Source organism: Triplophysa dalaica, chromosome 24, assembly GCF_015846415.1.
Source record: "Triplophysa dalaica isolate WHDGS20190420 chromosome 24, ASM1584641v1, whole genome shotgun sequence".
In the NCBI taxonomy this organism is placed as follows: domain Eukaryota; kingdom Metazoa; phylum Chordata; class Actinopteri; order Cypriniformes; family Nemacheilidae; genus Triplophysa; species Triplophysa dalaica.
The window spans coordinates 6,340,847-6,356,047 of NC_079565.1; the positions used below are offsets into that span (position 1 = coordinate 6,340,847).

Consider the following 15,201-nt stretch of genomic DNA (forward strand, 5'->3'; position numbering starts at 1 on the left):
AAAACTTAAAATGAATTCATTAAAAACACTTAAAAACAAATAAATTATTAAAATGGTAAAATTACAATGTTGTCTAGCTTTCCTGTAGCTCAGTGGTAAGAGCATTGCGTTAAGGTTGTGGGTTCGATCCCAGGGGATTGCAAATACCTATGTAAAATGTATAGGATAAAGCACTGGATAAAAGCGTCTTGTAAATGTTGTTGTACATTGTTTACATAAGAAACATATTTTATTAACAATATACAACAGCCTACATATTTAACAGTGATTATAAATGCTTATTATTAACGATAATTAGATAATGCGTACATAAACGATAAACCGCTTTTGAATTGTATGTTTTGTTTGTCTCAAACGAAGCTCATCCAATAAAACTAAATTATACTATATAAAAATATCTGTGTTTCTTTAATTATCGAAACGTGACGTCAGAAATGTGCCTTGCATGGGCATGTCTGCGCATCGCAATCATTTGGTGAGTTACGCGTTGTGGGTCACAAGATGGCGCTAGAGCACAACATCTGCTTTATCTGCGCAAATGAGACACCTGCCAGCATGCGCGCGATTAAACTGCTCGTGCCAGCTGAACTCTACGACTCATAAACGCCTTTTCACTGTTGTGGGCATGAGGATATTCATATTTATCGAGATATAAAATCAAAATTATAAGATAGCAATATTGTGTGGGAAAGTAAGCAGCGTGGAGAGCATGTTTAAAGTCTGCTGTTGGTGACCAGGAACGTGAGGCGTTTGGGCACCGTCAAAACAGTCTCCTCTGAGACCTTCCAAGTTTAAGGATGAGGTTCGCTTTCTCCAAGTGTGTCTGAACTTTCCACTGGGCGTGTAAAGCGCCGCCTCTAATTATAAAGCGCATAAGAGCCAGTGAGTCGCGCGCGCGACCGATAACAACATTGAGCGGATGCACCCACACAAACATTTCACTCTGAAACGGTTCGTATGAAATAAACATCACGTTATACACGTTGTACGGATAAAATCCATCGCTATTCGACTGAATTTGGACGGGAGCATCGGGAGCGTCTGCCGCATGCGCTGAGGTCACGTTACAGAGGTTAAAGTAAGTTTTCTGTTACGCTTTCTTTGAGCGCGTGTCACTGCTGTTGGGAAACTTGGACGCGCGCTGCACTGACTGGATACATAACACAAAACAAGGTTAATATGTGAGAATAGGATGTAGTGTTTTCTTAAAGTGTTTAAGTTGCAAATCGATAATTGCACGTTTGTATCGGATATCCAGTGTGTTGGATTACACCTTAGTCAGCTTTATTTCTAAGTGTGGTGTAAATAATTAACTTCCATGCTGTCTGGGTATCATTGTAGTTTTATCTTTTAAGCTTCGTTTTGGTCATTATATCAATTGCCTGACGTAACCATAGACCAGATTGATCACATGACCGAGATGTTTTGGTCCCATGCTATAAATATTGGTTTTATGGTAGGCGTACAAAATATAGATGCTGAATTAGCATAACCTGTGACTGGCAGTGTGTCTATATTAAGAATTGCTTTAGAAACATGAAAGAAAAATTGAATAGATTTGATTGTTATAATTGGAGTGTAATGGTTTCTGGGGCTGTACTGGTAATGCGTTGGGTTATATTGGTGGGATGTTATCTGGTGGATGAAACGGGATAACATCTAGAATAAGGCCTAAAGCACATAACCTACTGTACATATATTTTCAATGGTAAACAGCTTTCATAATGCTTTTTGTGGAAACCTTTAGAATATAAAATATTGACTTTATCAGGAATCGTACACACTTTTACACATTATAACTATTTGTATTGCTTTTGGAAGTTTCCCAACTTCCATAATGTGAGTAAATTGTTTCGAATTCTGTTGTTCACCCAGTTGTATAGGATTATTCATTGCTAGGACAATATGTACAGTATTGAAATCCACAGGCTCCGACTGGTGTCAGATGTGTCTCGGTTCTGTAATGCGTCCACTTGTGAATCTATTCGGTTTCGTAATGAGTGCGTCAAGGTTGCGTAGATAAATATTTGGTTTTGCTTAATAGAAGTCCATTATGTCTATATCCTAAAGTCCTTGTAATGTATTCAAAATGTAATTTTATAGCCTACCGGAGTCACACGGTATATAATATTAATTTGCCTTTTGGGAGTTACAGTCTCTCTTACAGTCGAACCTTTTCACCCTTTATCACATTTTTAACAATGCAAAATGTCCAGGTTCTGCCAAGGTTTTAGCCAGTGTTGTATTATCTTTCAGAGGAGCTATTTCAACACATTTCCCCTCTGAAAACTGTAGGACAGAGTTATAGACATGCTGTTGGGATATGCTATTGTTGACTTATAAGGGCTATCCTGATACACTGCTGCTGTGGTGTGGCTCTATTAAACAGTTTTCTGTTAAATCAACCACAGCCCCTCTTGTCATTTCAAACCTTTATGACTTTCTTTCTTCTGCAGAACACAAATGAAGAAATATTTAGGAAAATGTCATTTATCAAAAAACGTTGGTTCCCATTGACTTCTCGACACAAAAGCAATGCAAGTCAATGAGGACCAACAGTTTTTGGATGCCGACATTTTTTTTAATATCTTCATTTGTGTTCTGCAGAAGAAAGACAGTAATAAAGGTTTGAAATGACGAGGGCATGTAAATAATGAATGAATTTTCATTTTGAAAGTGGGATATTCCTTTAAGACAAAGTAAGAGCCCTTTTCTTGATATAGAAACCCTACAGGCTACTTAATACTTTTTTATTTTTGACTAAACTGAGATGAACATATGTACTCCCATATTTTTAGAGTTGCTTCGTGTTAACATTTGATATCTTGTGTCCGTGGCACAAAGTGGCGAGTTCTTTAATAAGCGCATTCTTTTTAGATGTAGTTTTGAAATGAATGGTTATACATCTGTTCTAATGTAATCTATACCAATCTAAATCCAAAGTACCTTCGCTTGTTTGAGGATTGTGAAAAGCTTTAAACTCTTAAGTTGAAACTGTTTTGGTGTGAGCCATTTAAAGGGACGGCTCAGCCAAAAATGTAAATGCTGTCATACCCTCAAACAAAGAGAAAGATATTTGGAAGAATCCTTGTAACCAAACAGTTCTTGGTCACCATTGACTGCCATAGTTGGAAAAATGACAATGGTGCCCCAGAACTGTTTGCTTTCCTACATTCTTTAAAAATATCTTCTTTTGTGTTTAACATAACAAAGAAATATATAAAGCAATTTTTCCTACTATGGTAGTCAATGGTGGCCAAGAAGTTTTTAGTTACCAGCATTCTTCCAAATATCTTTCTCTGTGTTCATGAGAACAAAGAATTGTATACAGATCTGGACCAACTTGAAGGTGATTAAATGATTCGTGAACTTTCCCTTTAAAATAGATTTTGACCTGCGTGTCTAACCCAGTGTCGCATTTATTCAAATTCCATAACTTATTTCTCTTGCCTCCATTTCCCGGTGGGTTAGAGAAAGTCGAAGTGGAAGTCTGAGTTTGATTTGGCACAATATCGTTTTGGGTTATTATCAAGAAAACATGATCTGTTAAAGATGCTGCAGAAAGTATCTGTACATCAGGAAACCTCAAAGGAGCTTTTTTTCTTAAATATTCAGTTACAGAAGCACAATGATGTTCTGCATGAGCAAGTGAATCCATTATTTACTCAAGGTTTTCTGTAGCCTAATATAAAGGCTTTAAACTTTGCTGTACATTGCTGCACCGCTATAGAATCGCAGCATGGCAGAATTTGAAACTCGAGGCCTGTCTATTCTGAGCGGTGACCATTCAGAACATTTCAGCAGGAATGTTCCCGTATCAACAGAGTCATGCCGCAAGAATTAGTGACGCTCAATAGGCTACAATTGTGGTTTCTGCATCATTTTGTTGTCAAAAATGTATTTGAGATTGGCGAAAATGTTGTCCTATTGCTCAGTAACAGGATCATACCATATAATTTTAATAAATCATCTTGCATACTAAAGATTTTTACGCAAACCGCAAAACAACCAGAGAACGTACAGTATGCAGTTACGTGACTGTGAATGTGAGGGAATTGTAGATCCGGCAAGATTTGATGACTTGGAATTCCTAGTTGCACATGGGTGTTGCCTGGTGAAGTGTCACTAGATCATATCTTCACCAAAGACGTTACTCTAGTCTAGAGAGTCCATTACGGATTTGACCCACACCTTCACCCTCATTAAGTCCAATGCGTGATGAGTCCTGCCGTTTTGCGGGTGTGAAATGTGTTGGGATTAGAGTTATTGTACCATTTCCAAAATAGCAGGTCCCATTTTCGGTTTATTTTGCTTTCCACATCCTCCTCAGGATATGACACAAAAATCCCATTTTCGGGGTTGGACATCATTTGGTATGCCATATTTTGAATTCTTACAAAGCTACAAAGTTTTAGCACTCATTTGAATGCCGAGGGGCTGCTTTAAATTCTTCTCTGCTGTAAAGGAGCAAAAAGTGCACAAACAGGAGGGACCTGGAGCTCTAGCAATATCAGATATCTTGACTCTGGAACTACTGTGCAAAAAATAGTCCTGCATGGCGCTTTTTATCAACGCTTACTGCAGTTTCTGAGAAATATTTACAGAATTACGCACCTTTATTTGATGTACTTTATGCATTTTATCAAAAGGTAATTGGGAATAAACATCCATTGGAAGATTCCATTAAAATTCCAAAACGCCCTTTTGATATGCTTAGATATGCTTGGCAAAGTGCTTCTCGAAAATCCTTTCAGTGTTTATTTTATTTTCATTCCTCCTCGCTTTGTACAAAAACACAGGTCAAGTTTACTTTTTCGATAATTTACAACAGTAAATTTTTTCTGTATTGTGATTTTTCTGTTTCCACATCAGATCTGTTGTATGTTCCCAACAAACGACTTGCATGTACAGTAACATCCACTGAGGCGACCTTCGAATTACTGTACAGTTAATCGAATGAACTACCTATCACTCTTACTGGTTATAAATCAGTTGCCGAACAATTACCGACATCACCTCAGCCAATGTAACTCAGTTCTCCTGGACATATGTGCTTTCCGAATACTTTGGTTTATTCTCTTTTACCTTCAGGCAGTAAACTACTGATCATATTGACTCAATAAGCCCTACTTTCCCTAAAGATGGTCCTTTTGGATGCATATTCTCATTTCCTACTGTATCCTACTGTAGGTCACATGAGGAATCTTAGGGCTGTTGGAATGTGGGTCGTAGAAATTCTTGTTTAAAGTGGTGCCCGTTGAGACGCGATTGAACTCTTTGATGGTTCAAAGCTAATGCGGAAAGTTTCAAAAGGAGCTTAAGGTGGTAAACTGAAGAGTTGCAGAAGCAAGCTGTCAGAATCAATTTGGGGAGCATGTTGTCTAACTGAAGGGTCCAGCTTAGGGAGTAATAGCGACATAGCATGGGGTAGTTTGGTTTATTTGTAATGATGGACGTGATGGTCAAATGTAAATGATCTTGTTGAAGAACATCATGGAGGCTTGGTTTGAATTGCTCTTGCATTTGTGCCATGATCACCATTTTGTCCAAAAGGCAAATGGCGATATTTGTGCTTTGTAAGATGGTTAGATTTAAATTTGTCTATTACTTAAAATCTTTTTGTTGGTGGTACACACTACACAGTTTTTGAGCATGAGTTGTTTTTAGAACAGTTTTCTACTCCCTTTACAGTACATGATTAAATTTAGCAACAGGAACTTTCCCAGGCCACCGTGACATGCTAGAAACCGTGCACTCATTGGTCCGTGGAGAATTCAAGGGATTCCAGTCTAAAGGATTTGGGTCAAGTTATGTTTTTCAGAGTAATAAGGAATTATGCAAATGACAGACATGAGCAACTAATGAGACGTCTTGCCTGTTTTCGATTAGGCTGGAGAGATTCCAGTGAGCCTCAGGAAAAGATACAGATGTTGAGATGAAGCTTTCTGCAAGTTTGCACTCATTAAGATGATCTCCACACCCATTCATATCATTCACTTATCAGAATGATCTGGTTTCACTCCCAATCTCGTATTCCATTCCCTATTGGGAGAGAACAGGTTGCTGGCAACATCTTACTTTAGATTTCCCCAGCCTTATTCAACACCCATAAAACAATTTGAAGGAGTTTTATTGCTTTTTACATTTTCTTGAAATGAGAGTTCAAAGTAAACTTCCTTATGAGATCATGACATTGATGGAGATGCAGTGATGGAAGACATTAAGAATCATCGTTTTGTTGAGTGCATAACCCAATGTTTTAATTTATTTAGTCATTTATTCACCCTGACGTGGTTCAAAAACTGTATATGACTTTCTTGGGTGGAACACAAAAGAAGATGTGAGAAATGTCTCTGAATTTGGGTCCATGCAATGGCAGTTAATGGAGGCCAGTGTTGTTTGGTTACCAATGTTTTTCTTGTGTTTTTTTTGAATGATTTGTGTGAACGGTCCTTTTAAGGCTTTATCGGTGAGAAACACAAACTTGTTGAGTTGCAAAGATGTGTGTATGTTTACGCTTCTTAAGGAGATTTAAAGAACTTAAAGGATTTGCTCACTGGCCCGGAATTGTTTGTTTGTCAACATTCTTTAAAATATCATTTTTTGTGTTATACGTGAGAAATGTATATATACACAGGTTTGAAACATCTGAAGGGTTGGTAAATGATGACAGTATTTTAATTCTTCGGTTAGTTATCCCTTTAAGCGTACATAAAATAAGATGCCTTATATGATATTTCTTGAGAGTAGTCTTCTGCTCAGGTTCTATATTATTAGGTCAAAGTGTGTCCTAAATCCAGGGTCGAGTGTTCCTTTGTTTTGTCCAGTTTGCTTTGCTCAGTATGCAGTAATCCTGTCCTGCACTCTGAGATATTGTGATTTGTCTTGCCAATTTTTACAGCAAATACTAAATGTGTTGCGTTGCTGAATATGTAGAGCATTTTTATGCAACAGTTCAGTATAAAACGGCCTTTTTGACCAAGGCGTTGTCTTATGGTCCAAGTCCACGAGGATAACAGACCTGTAAACTTTCTTTTAAGGACTGCACTGTTTTATTGAGATAAATGACCTTTGTATACAATGAACTCGAGACTACACTAAGAGCTTTAAAGCAATAAATTAATTTACCGGAAGTGCACTTACTACCATTATCATTGAGTCATTTTATGTCACTCCATAACCATATATAGATTGTTTTGTCCCATACAACACATGAATGATGATGATGGGTTATGACATTTAAAACACTTTAATAGTGTGGAAACTAATAAAAACTCATGTTGCGTTTCTTCTTTCCCCAGTCTTTTTGAGGAATGCGAGTACCACCCAGCCCTTGACTGAATCCCCTGACATTAGAGGGGAAAGAAAGTGACCAAAAAGCGCGGAGGGATGGGAGAGACGGAAGATGAACGGGTGTCTCAGGCCGGCCAGCTTTTTGAGAATTTTGTGCAGGCCACCACCTGTAAAGGCACCCTGCAAGCCTTCAGCGTTCTCTGCAGGCAACTCGAGCTGGACCCCTCGGACCACCGGAACTTCTACAGCAGCCTAAAAGGTGCAGTCACATACTGGAAGGCCAAAGGCCTCTGGGGAAAGCTGGACAAGAGAGCCACCCACAAGGAGTACGGCAAGGGCAAAATCTGCGTTGACACCAGGGTGAGTCTGTTGAGCTTTACTCATGCTTATAAGCTCATGCATCCAAAATACTAGACAACGTTTTGGAGAATTGCCTCAAGGAATGTGATGGCACTTTGAAAGAAGTTGTGTTGTTAAAGACGGTCAGCAACTTGTCAACTTGGGTTGACAAAATTCACTTGTTGTGTAAACTGCTGTTTGTGTTAGACAATTGTAAAAAATTTCATGCACACATATGTTAGTCAAAGCCCTTGCTTAATATTTCCAAGAGTAGAAGTGGTTGGTTCTTGATCGCTCTTCCGTTCATCATGTTTCATAACACAGTTTAACTGTATGTTTGAGGTCATATACTACCGTAGCTATCGTTTGGGTTTGTTTTATTGTGTTGGCTTAAGAGAAAAGGTCTCTTATTGTTTAACTATATAATCAGGATGAATGTTTACTTGTGCAATCAGGATGAAAGTTAAAGTCTACTTAAACGTTAACTAGACAACAACTGCTTTATTGCATTGTAAGCTGTCTATGGAAGCGTCAGTCTTGAGCAGTGTTGGGTAATTTACTCTGAAAAAGTAATTACTAGTTACTAATTACATATTCAATAGTGTAATTTACTGTTAAAATTACTCTTTCCAAACAGTATTTATTTTGTGGCGTGTTTGCTGATCTTTACAAAAGGGTTTTTGGTGTTCGTTACGTCACAAAGAAAGTCAATGTCATTTGCATATGTTTTTGTTTTACGTCACATTATTTGTCTTTCTAATCCTGCGTTCCCTCGCAAATAAGTTTGACTTTTTGCCCTGAGTACAACAGCGTGGCATTAAGGAAATGAAAGCAGACTATTCGGTTTGTCGTAGATACAATACATGGAATTACAAATCTGAAGTTATTTGTATTTACCCTCATATTATTGGATGCCAGACTTTCTTCTGTGGAGCAGATTTCCACCAAGGCTCTATACTGTGTTGTATAAATTTAATGCGCAGAAATATGGTGCGCAAGTGGCGCATTCAGTCAATCATTTTCGTCTCTCTTCCTTCAACCATTCACTTATCCATCAGTGCCCCGCCCCCAAAGACGTAATGCAATCTTGCAACTCCAATATGTTTTGCCGCCTGCAGAATACTATAATTTCCCAGCTAAGGTACAAAACGGCAAAGATAACATGTTGCGTGTTTTGTAAGCATGTGAAGCTAATGCAGCAAACATGTGTTTAAAGTTTAAGCACTATAATATTGTATAAAGCTCTCTATTGCAAAGCATACAAAATCTTAATGTTATACATCGTGATAAATCCTATTTATTTGTGAGTCGCTATTGATAAAAGACGTGTATCAATGCAGCTTTCATGAAGAAGAATAATGACTTAAAGCCTTCAGGTCTCGCGGGTTGCTTGAGACATCTGCGCACAAAATACTAATAGAGTGCCACCTCTCTCAAATGTTAGTCTAGAGCCCTGTCCCACAAAATTGAACAGAGTTTGTCCCCCTTAACTATTGCCTAACATCATCTAAAGTCATCATGCAGATCTAAAACATTAGGGTGAATTAACAATGACTTGATTTTACAATTTGATGCACGGTTCCTTTAAGATACGCCCATAAATATATTCTCCTCTGCCTATGAGAAGATTGTTTTTTTTCTGAATTAGTTAGAAGTTTCACTGTTTGATCTTTGAATCTTAGTGATACCACATCTCTCTTTTTTTTTTTACTTTCATGGTGGTCTTCCATGTTAGAGAGACAGTAATCCTTAGGCCTGAGAGAATGAAGCCCACAGGAAACACAAGGAGCAGTTTGCCAACTTGCAGGAAATTAGAAAGGTCACTCAGAAACGAAGTACACATCCAAATAATGCCTACTTCCTATTATACAGAATGCAAAAAGGGATATGCAAAATATCAGAATCTTTTCTGAACATGTCGAAACTAACATGGAAACCACAGCAATTATCTATTTTTCCCAGAAAGTACACAATGCTACAGATATGCCCTCTGTGTTGTGGAAATCATGTTGCAACATCTTTCAAGTAAAGACGTTTGTACTCTAAAATAAAACACAGAATACGCGCTTGGAGTAACTGTGCTATTGCTAGCTTTCCCCTAAAAGATCCTTTACAGAAATTGTTGGTTGATACACTTGTGTTTGAACTTGCTCGGATCAGGGCTTGAAGTGACAAGCAAAGTTGTTTTGTGAAGGGAATAAAAGATTTCATTTGATTAGACATGCTTGGATAAGTCTTCATGAAGTCTATTTAAGGTGAGGTAATGTAGCCGTTGTTGGCATCATTGTAGAGAGGTTCATTAAAAGGAAGGATAGGGGAACCGGAAGACATTTAAACATTTAATAAAGTAATAACAGCCGGCAGCCCCTCACGGCCGACCGCCGTCGAACAAAACAATAAATACAAATACAAACATGTTTTCGGACCCGGTCCTCTCTCTTCGACAGTCTGGTCGCTCGTTCTCTTATATGATCCCGATCTCCTATGTGATTTGAGACCGGTGCGCGCACAGCTGGCGCGCATTAACAATTACTCACCGGTCTCGAACCACAGTCTCGCCCCGCCCACTCCACGACAGTCATGTTGGCTAATCTTTCAGTTGCTTTCCAAAGAAAGTCAAACGGTGATAAACACTACAACAGATCCCAGTACACTTTCTTTTAAAGAACTCCTATTGAATTGATCTAGCACTGATCTCAATGAGACTCTTATTTTGTTTCCACAGTGTCTCGTTATTGGTGGTGGACCCTGTGGCTTTCGGACCGCCATAGAATTGGCCCTGTTGGGCGCCAAAGTGGTGGTGATTGAAAAAAGGGACACATTCTCCAGGAACAACGTTCTGCACCTTTGGCCTTACACCATTCATGACCTCAGAAACCTTGGAGCCAAGAAGTTTTATGGAAAGTTCTGCGCTGGAGCTATAGACCATATTAGTAGGTCACCTTTCTTCCTTTCTTCCTTATAGCGCTGCATAATGATAAATCGCGACTAATCGTTGGCAGAATAAAAGTTTTTGTTTACATAAAATATGTGGGTGCAATGTGTATAATAATTTTGTATTTATAAATACACACACACATGTGAACAAACACCTTTAACTGCAACCGACTAATTGTTAAGCAGTCTTACTTCATTCCATGAACCACGATCTTGTTTCAAAACTACATCCATTTTAAAACGTTTTATATACGTTCATACTTATTAAAGAGAATGAATAAGGAACCGACTCCTAGTCCAAGTACAACATGTTCCCGCTGTGATAAATATAGTTGTCACATTCAGATCTGTGTATAAGCCTTTACGTTTATCTGTTTCCATCATGCTGACCGGCCTTTCATTTTTATGCTCTGCCAGCTCATGCTTTTGTAATATGTTCCTCTCGATGGTCCATGAGATAACAGCAGACCAGCACAACCAAACAAGATGCAAAACATGTAAAGCTGCTGGGATGATGCAAATCTGTTTTTCCTTGTTTATATCTCGCAGGGTACTGACTGCGGGCTGCCATTGGATCCTGTTATCAGTCTGATGTTTGATAGCTTGTTCATTCATATAGTTCACAAATCTTATCTGTTTCTTCCACTCTCGTGTGACACACAGTAGACCTGTCCTCTGGACAGTGGGAGGACAAAAATAACAATGAATCTTTGTTTTATTATGTGGGATGTTTTCGAAGGTGGATATAAATTAGCTTTGAATCTGAATTATTGTAGTGTGAACAGTAAGGTTTGAACTTTTACATCCTAACAAATGCATTTATCTTTGTGTGATTATGGGCGGGGTTTAGGAGCTTCACCACCTGTTTAAATTTGCATCTAATCTGAGACGCGTTTAAAATGCAATGTGAACATCAACCTCAAACCAGATAAGAAAATCTGAATTAGTGTGAATGCAAACAATGTGTCAGTGTCATTAAATGTAAATTTTCTTGAAGTTTGTATTTACAACAAACTGCAATCCTTAATTTTTGCCTCTATATCACCATCAAAACATAAAATTGCTGGTTACTGTACATCCTCGCAGTGTATCTTATGATGGTTAAAGTCAGGTGACGTCAAACTGACATTCCCCCAAAATCATCCCAGACAGCTCAAATTATAAATCATTTTCATAAGCTTATCTACACGTTTTCATAAGCTTCTCGTCGACAGTTTTCCAAACAGGTTTTTTATATACCTACTCAATAACTTGACCCAAAGAATAAACAAAAAAATACAATTAAAATGTTGTGGATTGCAGCTTTATAAATGTCTATTGTCCAATCCCAGTATTTCCTCTGGAGAACACAACGACATAACAGCGACTTTGATTTTTTAGTCTACATCACAGTGCCTTCTGTGTTCAGGTATCCGGCAGCTGCAGCTCATGCTTCTCAAGATCGCTCTGATCCTTGGGGTGGAGGTACACGTCAACGTCGAGTTCCTCAAGCCTCTGGAGCCACCTGAGGACCAAGGCCCTGATGGTAATCCACCAACCACCTACCAGTTGTCTTTTACATTATCAAACAGAATTCCCGCTGCCTATTTCCGAGGCTTGTTGTGCGATATTACGGTCAGCAGGAACTGCTTCTCATTTTAAGATTTCGAGCCAAGAACTGAATTTATATAAGCACTGGTTGGGACCACGGTGTCCGGAAGCTCGCATTTACCGTGTATCATGGAACATCACAGATCTCATAGGCAACTCAAAGCCATCATAACATAATCCCACGCTGCCATAAATAGCTATAAATACCACACAGGGAACGAGCACAACTTGTTTTTTTACAAGAGAACACATGCAAGTTGTAATCATAACTTTTTGTATTATGTCATTTCTTGGCGGTTTGCACACCCTTTTGTCATACACAGACAAACCGTTGAGTGCGTTTTAAGAATGACATCATAGACTTAAAGCGGAATTAATTTACACTTTGTTTAAAATGTGAGCCGTACTGCGACTGTTTGACTTGTTACTGTAGCACTGTTATTTAAGGATAACCTCCAGTATAAATAATGCCCCATCATCACATGTCACCAGTCTGAGTGCAGCTATGACACGTCAGAGGGGATCTGGCCCTCCCGGTTGAGCCTGGTTTCTCCCAAGGTTTTTTTCTCCATTAATCAATCATTGGAGTTTGGGTTCCTCGCCACAGCAGGGCAGTGTTGGCCTGCTCACCGGGAGACTGCATTCATTCATTTATTTATTTAGAAATTAGATGTTATTTATTAGAATGAACTTACTCGTTGTATAAATACCATGCACTGTGCTGTGTTTTAACTTTTCTGTTTTTCCTGTTTGCCCCTGTAAAGCTGCTTTGAAACAATACACATTGTGAAAAGCGCTATATAAATAAACTTGAATTGAATTGTATTTACCGCTTCTTAAGTATCTTCATGTACAGTCGTTTTATCGCGCAATGGATGAAACATTATGGAGGTAGTTCCAACAATCTAAACATTTTTGAGGTCTTAATGGATTTGCGTTTGAAGAGAAGCATCGAATCAGGATCTTGATAATCGAAAGCTCACTAAATGACCTTGAGATCCATTCGCTTGTGATACCGAGAAGGCCTCTCGCGTCACTGACACTTACCAGTCCGCATTGTGTAAATGATAAACCCTCAGTTCTTTCCTATATATAGATTCAAGGGTCACCGGGGTCTTTAGCACCATTTCTGCTATGCATTGGTTGTCGAAAGAGAAGCACCAGCTTTGCATCAAATTATAGAGGCGTTAGATATGGAAAGAACGGGTTAAATTTTCCGAAGCTGTTAGCTGTTCCGCTGTATCTGCAAAGCCTTTTTACACATGGCGTAGTCAATCATTTTGGCCACACTGCTGCAGGGCTGGGAATGCTTGATAGTTTTAGTAAATACACTAGAGACCAGCCAAGTTTGTTTACGTTTCTCAGAGCCTCTTTTGAATTTGACCAATCGGATGTGTGTATTCCAGGGCCTGGATGGAGGGTGGAGATCCGGCCGACTGACCACCTGATCTCAGATTATGAGTTTGATGTGATAATTGGCGCAGATGGCAGGAGAAGCACTCTTGATGGTAAGAAACGATTTGAAATGACATGGAAAGGAAGATTACATGGAATTTAATCTTACGCTTATCTTTTGAAATCAAACTTTTTTAGATGTTTGATGATTTCTCTAAATAACATTTTCTCTGACTTTGCTTGCGACAATAGACTTTAAAATGACTTTGCTTTATTCTGGAACAATGGATATGGTCATTTTAATGTAGGTGCATGATAAAAAAACTTTCTTGAATGCCTTTATAAGAACAATAGACATTTCCTGGTATTTACACAAATTTACACATATATGTAAATTTACAAGAATTACATTAAAAAAAAATACTGACAAGACAACAAAGTGATTGTGTGACGATAAAGTTACCTGTTGTTTTTGTTTTCCAGGGATAACATTTATAGATTAAGTGTAAATCTTGAATGTTGCTTAAGATAAAAGCGTCTTCCATATAAATTTCTTTCTGTGAATGACATGTTTATATTTATGTTTTATATTTTGGCCTATGGAGATTTGTTGTATTTTGTCATTTAGCTCTCTCAAGCGTAGTAACGATTTCTGAAGGCTCATTTGGTCAAGCTAATTGCCCCAGTGACTCTTTCCCAAGCACTATTTACAAAAACTGTCTGTCCCACATTCAGAACATGGATACGCTCTTTTGTCTGACAGGAAGTATGTCAACACAACTCTTTTCATTACTTGCTGCTGACATAGTTAGATTCTGGGTTAGACCTACATGGACATGTCTAGAAGCGAACACAAGGAACCTTTGGACCATGCTGTGTCAAAGTTGCTCCATACTTGTTAGAGACTCTTGAACTAAAGTGATTATATTGCTTCTATGACAAAAGAATGTGCACAGGCGGTCTTGCAAAATTGTTTTGCAAACGCTTTTGTTTTTCAGCTGGTATCGCTGAGGTGTGATAATCTGCATATCGGTCCTGAACTCTTGTCAGGATGCTGCATAAGCAGTTGTTATCTATTGATTTAAATGTTTTTTTCACTTTAAACCAAAAACCCACATTCATGTTGACCAAGGCACTTATGGCATTAGTTTTTAATTGTCAGTAGTATTTTCAACAATTACAGATTTTAGCTTCGGATAGAGTTTTCCAGGCGGTTGCTAGGGTGTTGCTATGGTGTTCTTCTGGGTTGTTGTTACTAAAGCATGCTGTTTATACAGTCGTTAGGGTGTTCCGGGTGGTTGCTAGGGTAATACGATTGTCCGAACCCAGATCTCAAGATATTTGTGTCTAGATATTGCTCACATGCTTCCCTCAATGCAAGTCTGGGGGATTTTTTACCTAATTGTAGTCACTTCAAAGAAAATTATATGATTTTTTTTTCTCTTCAGACAAACACAAGGAGAGTTAAAGGATGTTATATAATAGCATTGCTTTTGAACACTATGAGAAACTTAATGATGAAGCTCTAAAAAGTGCATCCATCCATCATAAAAGTAATCCACAGGATTGTGATGTGTTAATAAATGTTTTTTGAAGCGTAACAATATTTAGATTTATTTGAAGAATGTTACGATGAAATTAATCGTA

General features: G+C 38.3%; 1 protein-coding gene across 3 annotated transcripts in view; it reads left to right on the plus strand.

Moving 5' to 3' along the window:
* Positions 1–126: 126 nt before the first annotated feature.
* Positions 127–15,201, plus strand: part of mical2b (microtubule associated monooxygenase, calponin and LIM domain containing 2b) — a 42,465-nt gene continuing 27,390 nt past the window's right edge. For all 3 annotated transcript variants that reach the window (XM_056739404.1, XM_056739405.1, XM_056739407.1), the window contains exons 1-5: positions 127–1,078; positions 7,302–7,653; positions 10,358–10,565; positions 11,978–12,094; positions 13,566–13,667. In XM_056739404.1, coding sequence (XP_056595382.1) covers positions 7,390–7,653; positions 10,358–10,565; positions 11,978–12,094; positions 13,566–13,667 — 691 coding nt within the window. In that variant the 5' untranslated portion in view covers positions 127–1,078; positions 7,302–7,389. The remainder of the gene's footprint in view (positions 1,079–7,301; positions 7,654–10,357; positions 10,566–11,977; positions 12,095–13,565; positions 13,668–15,201) is intronic.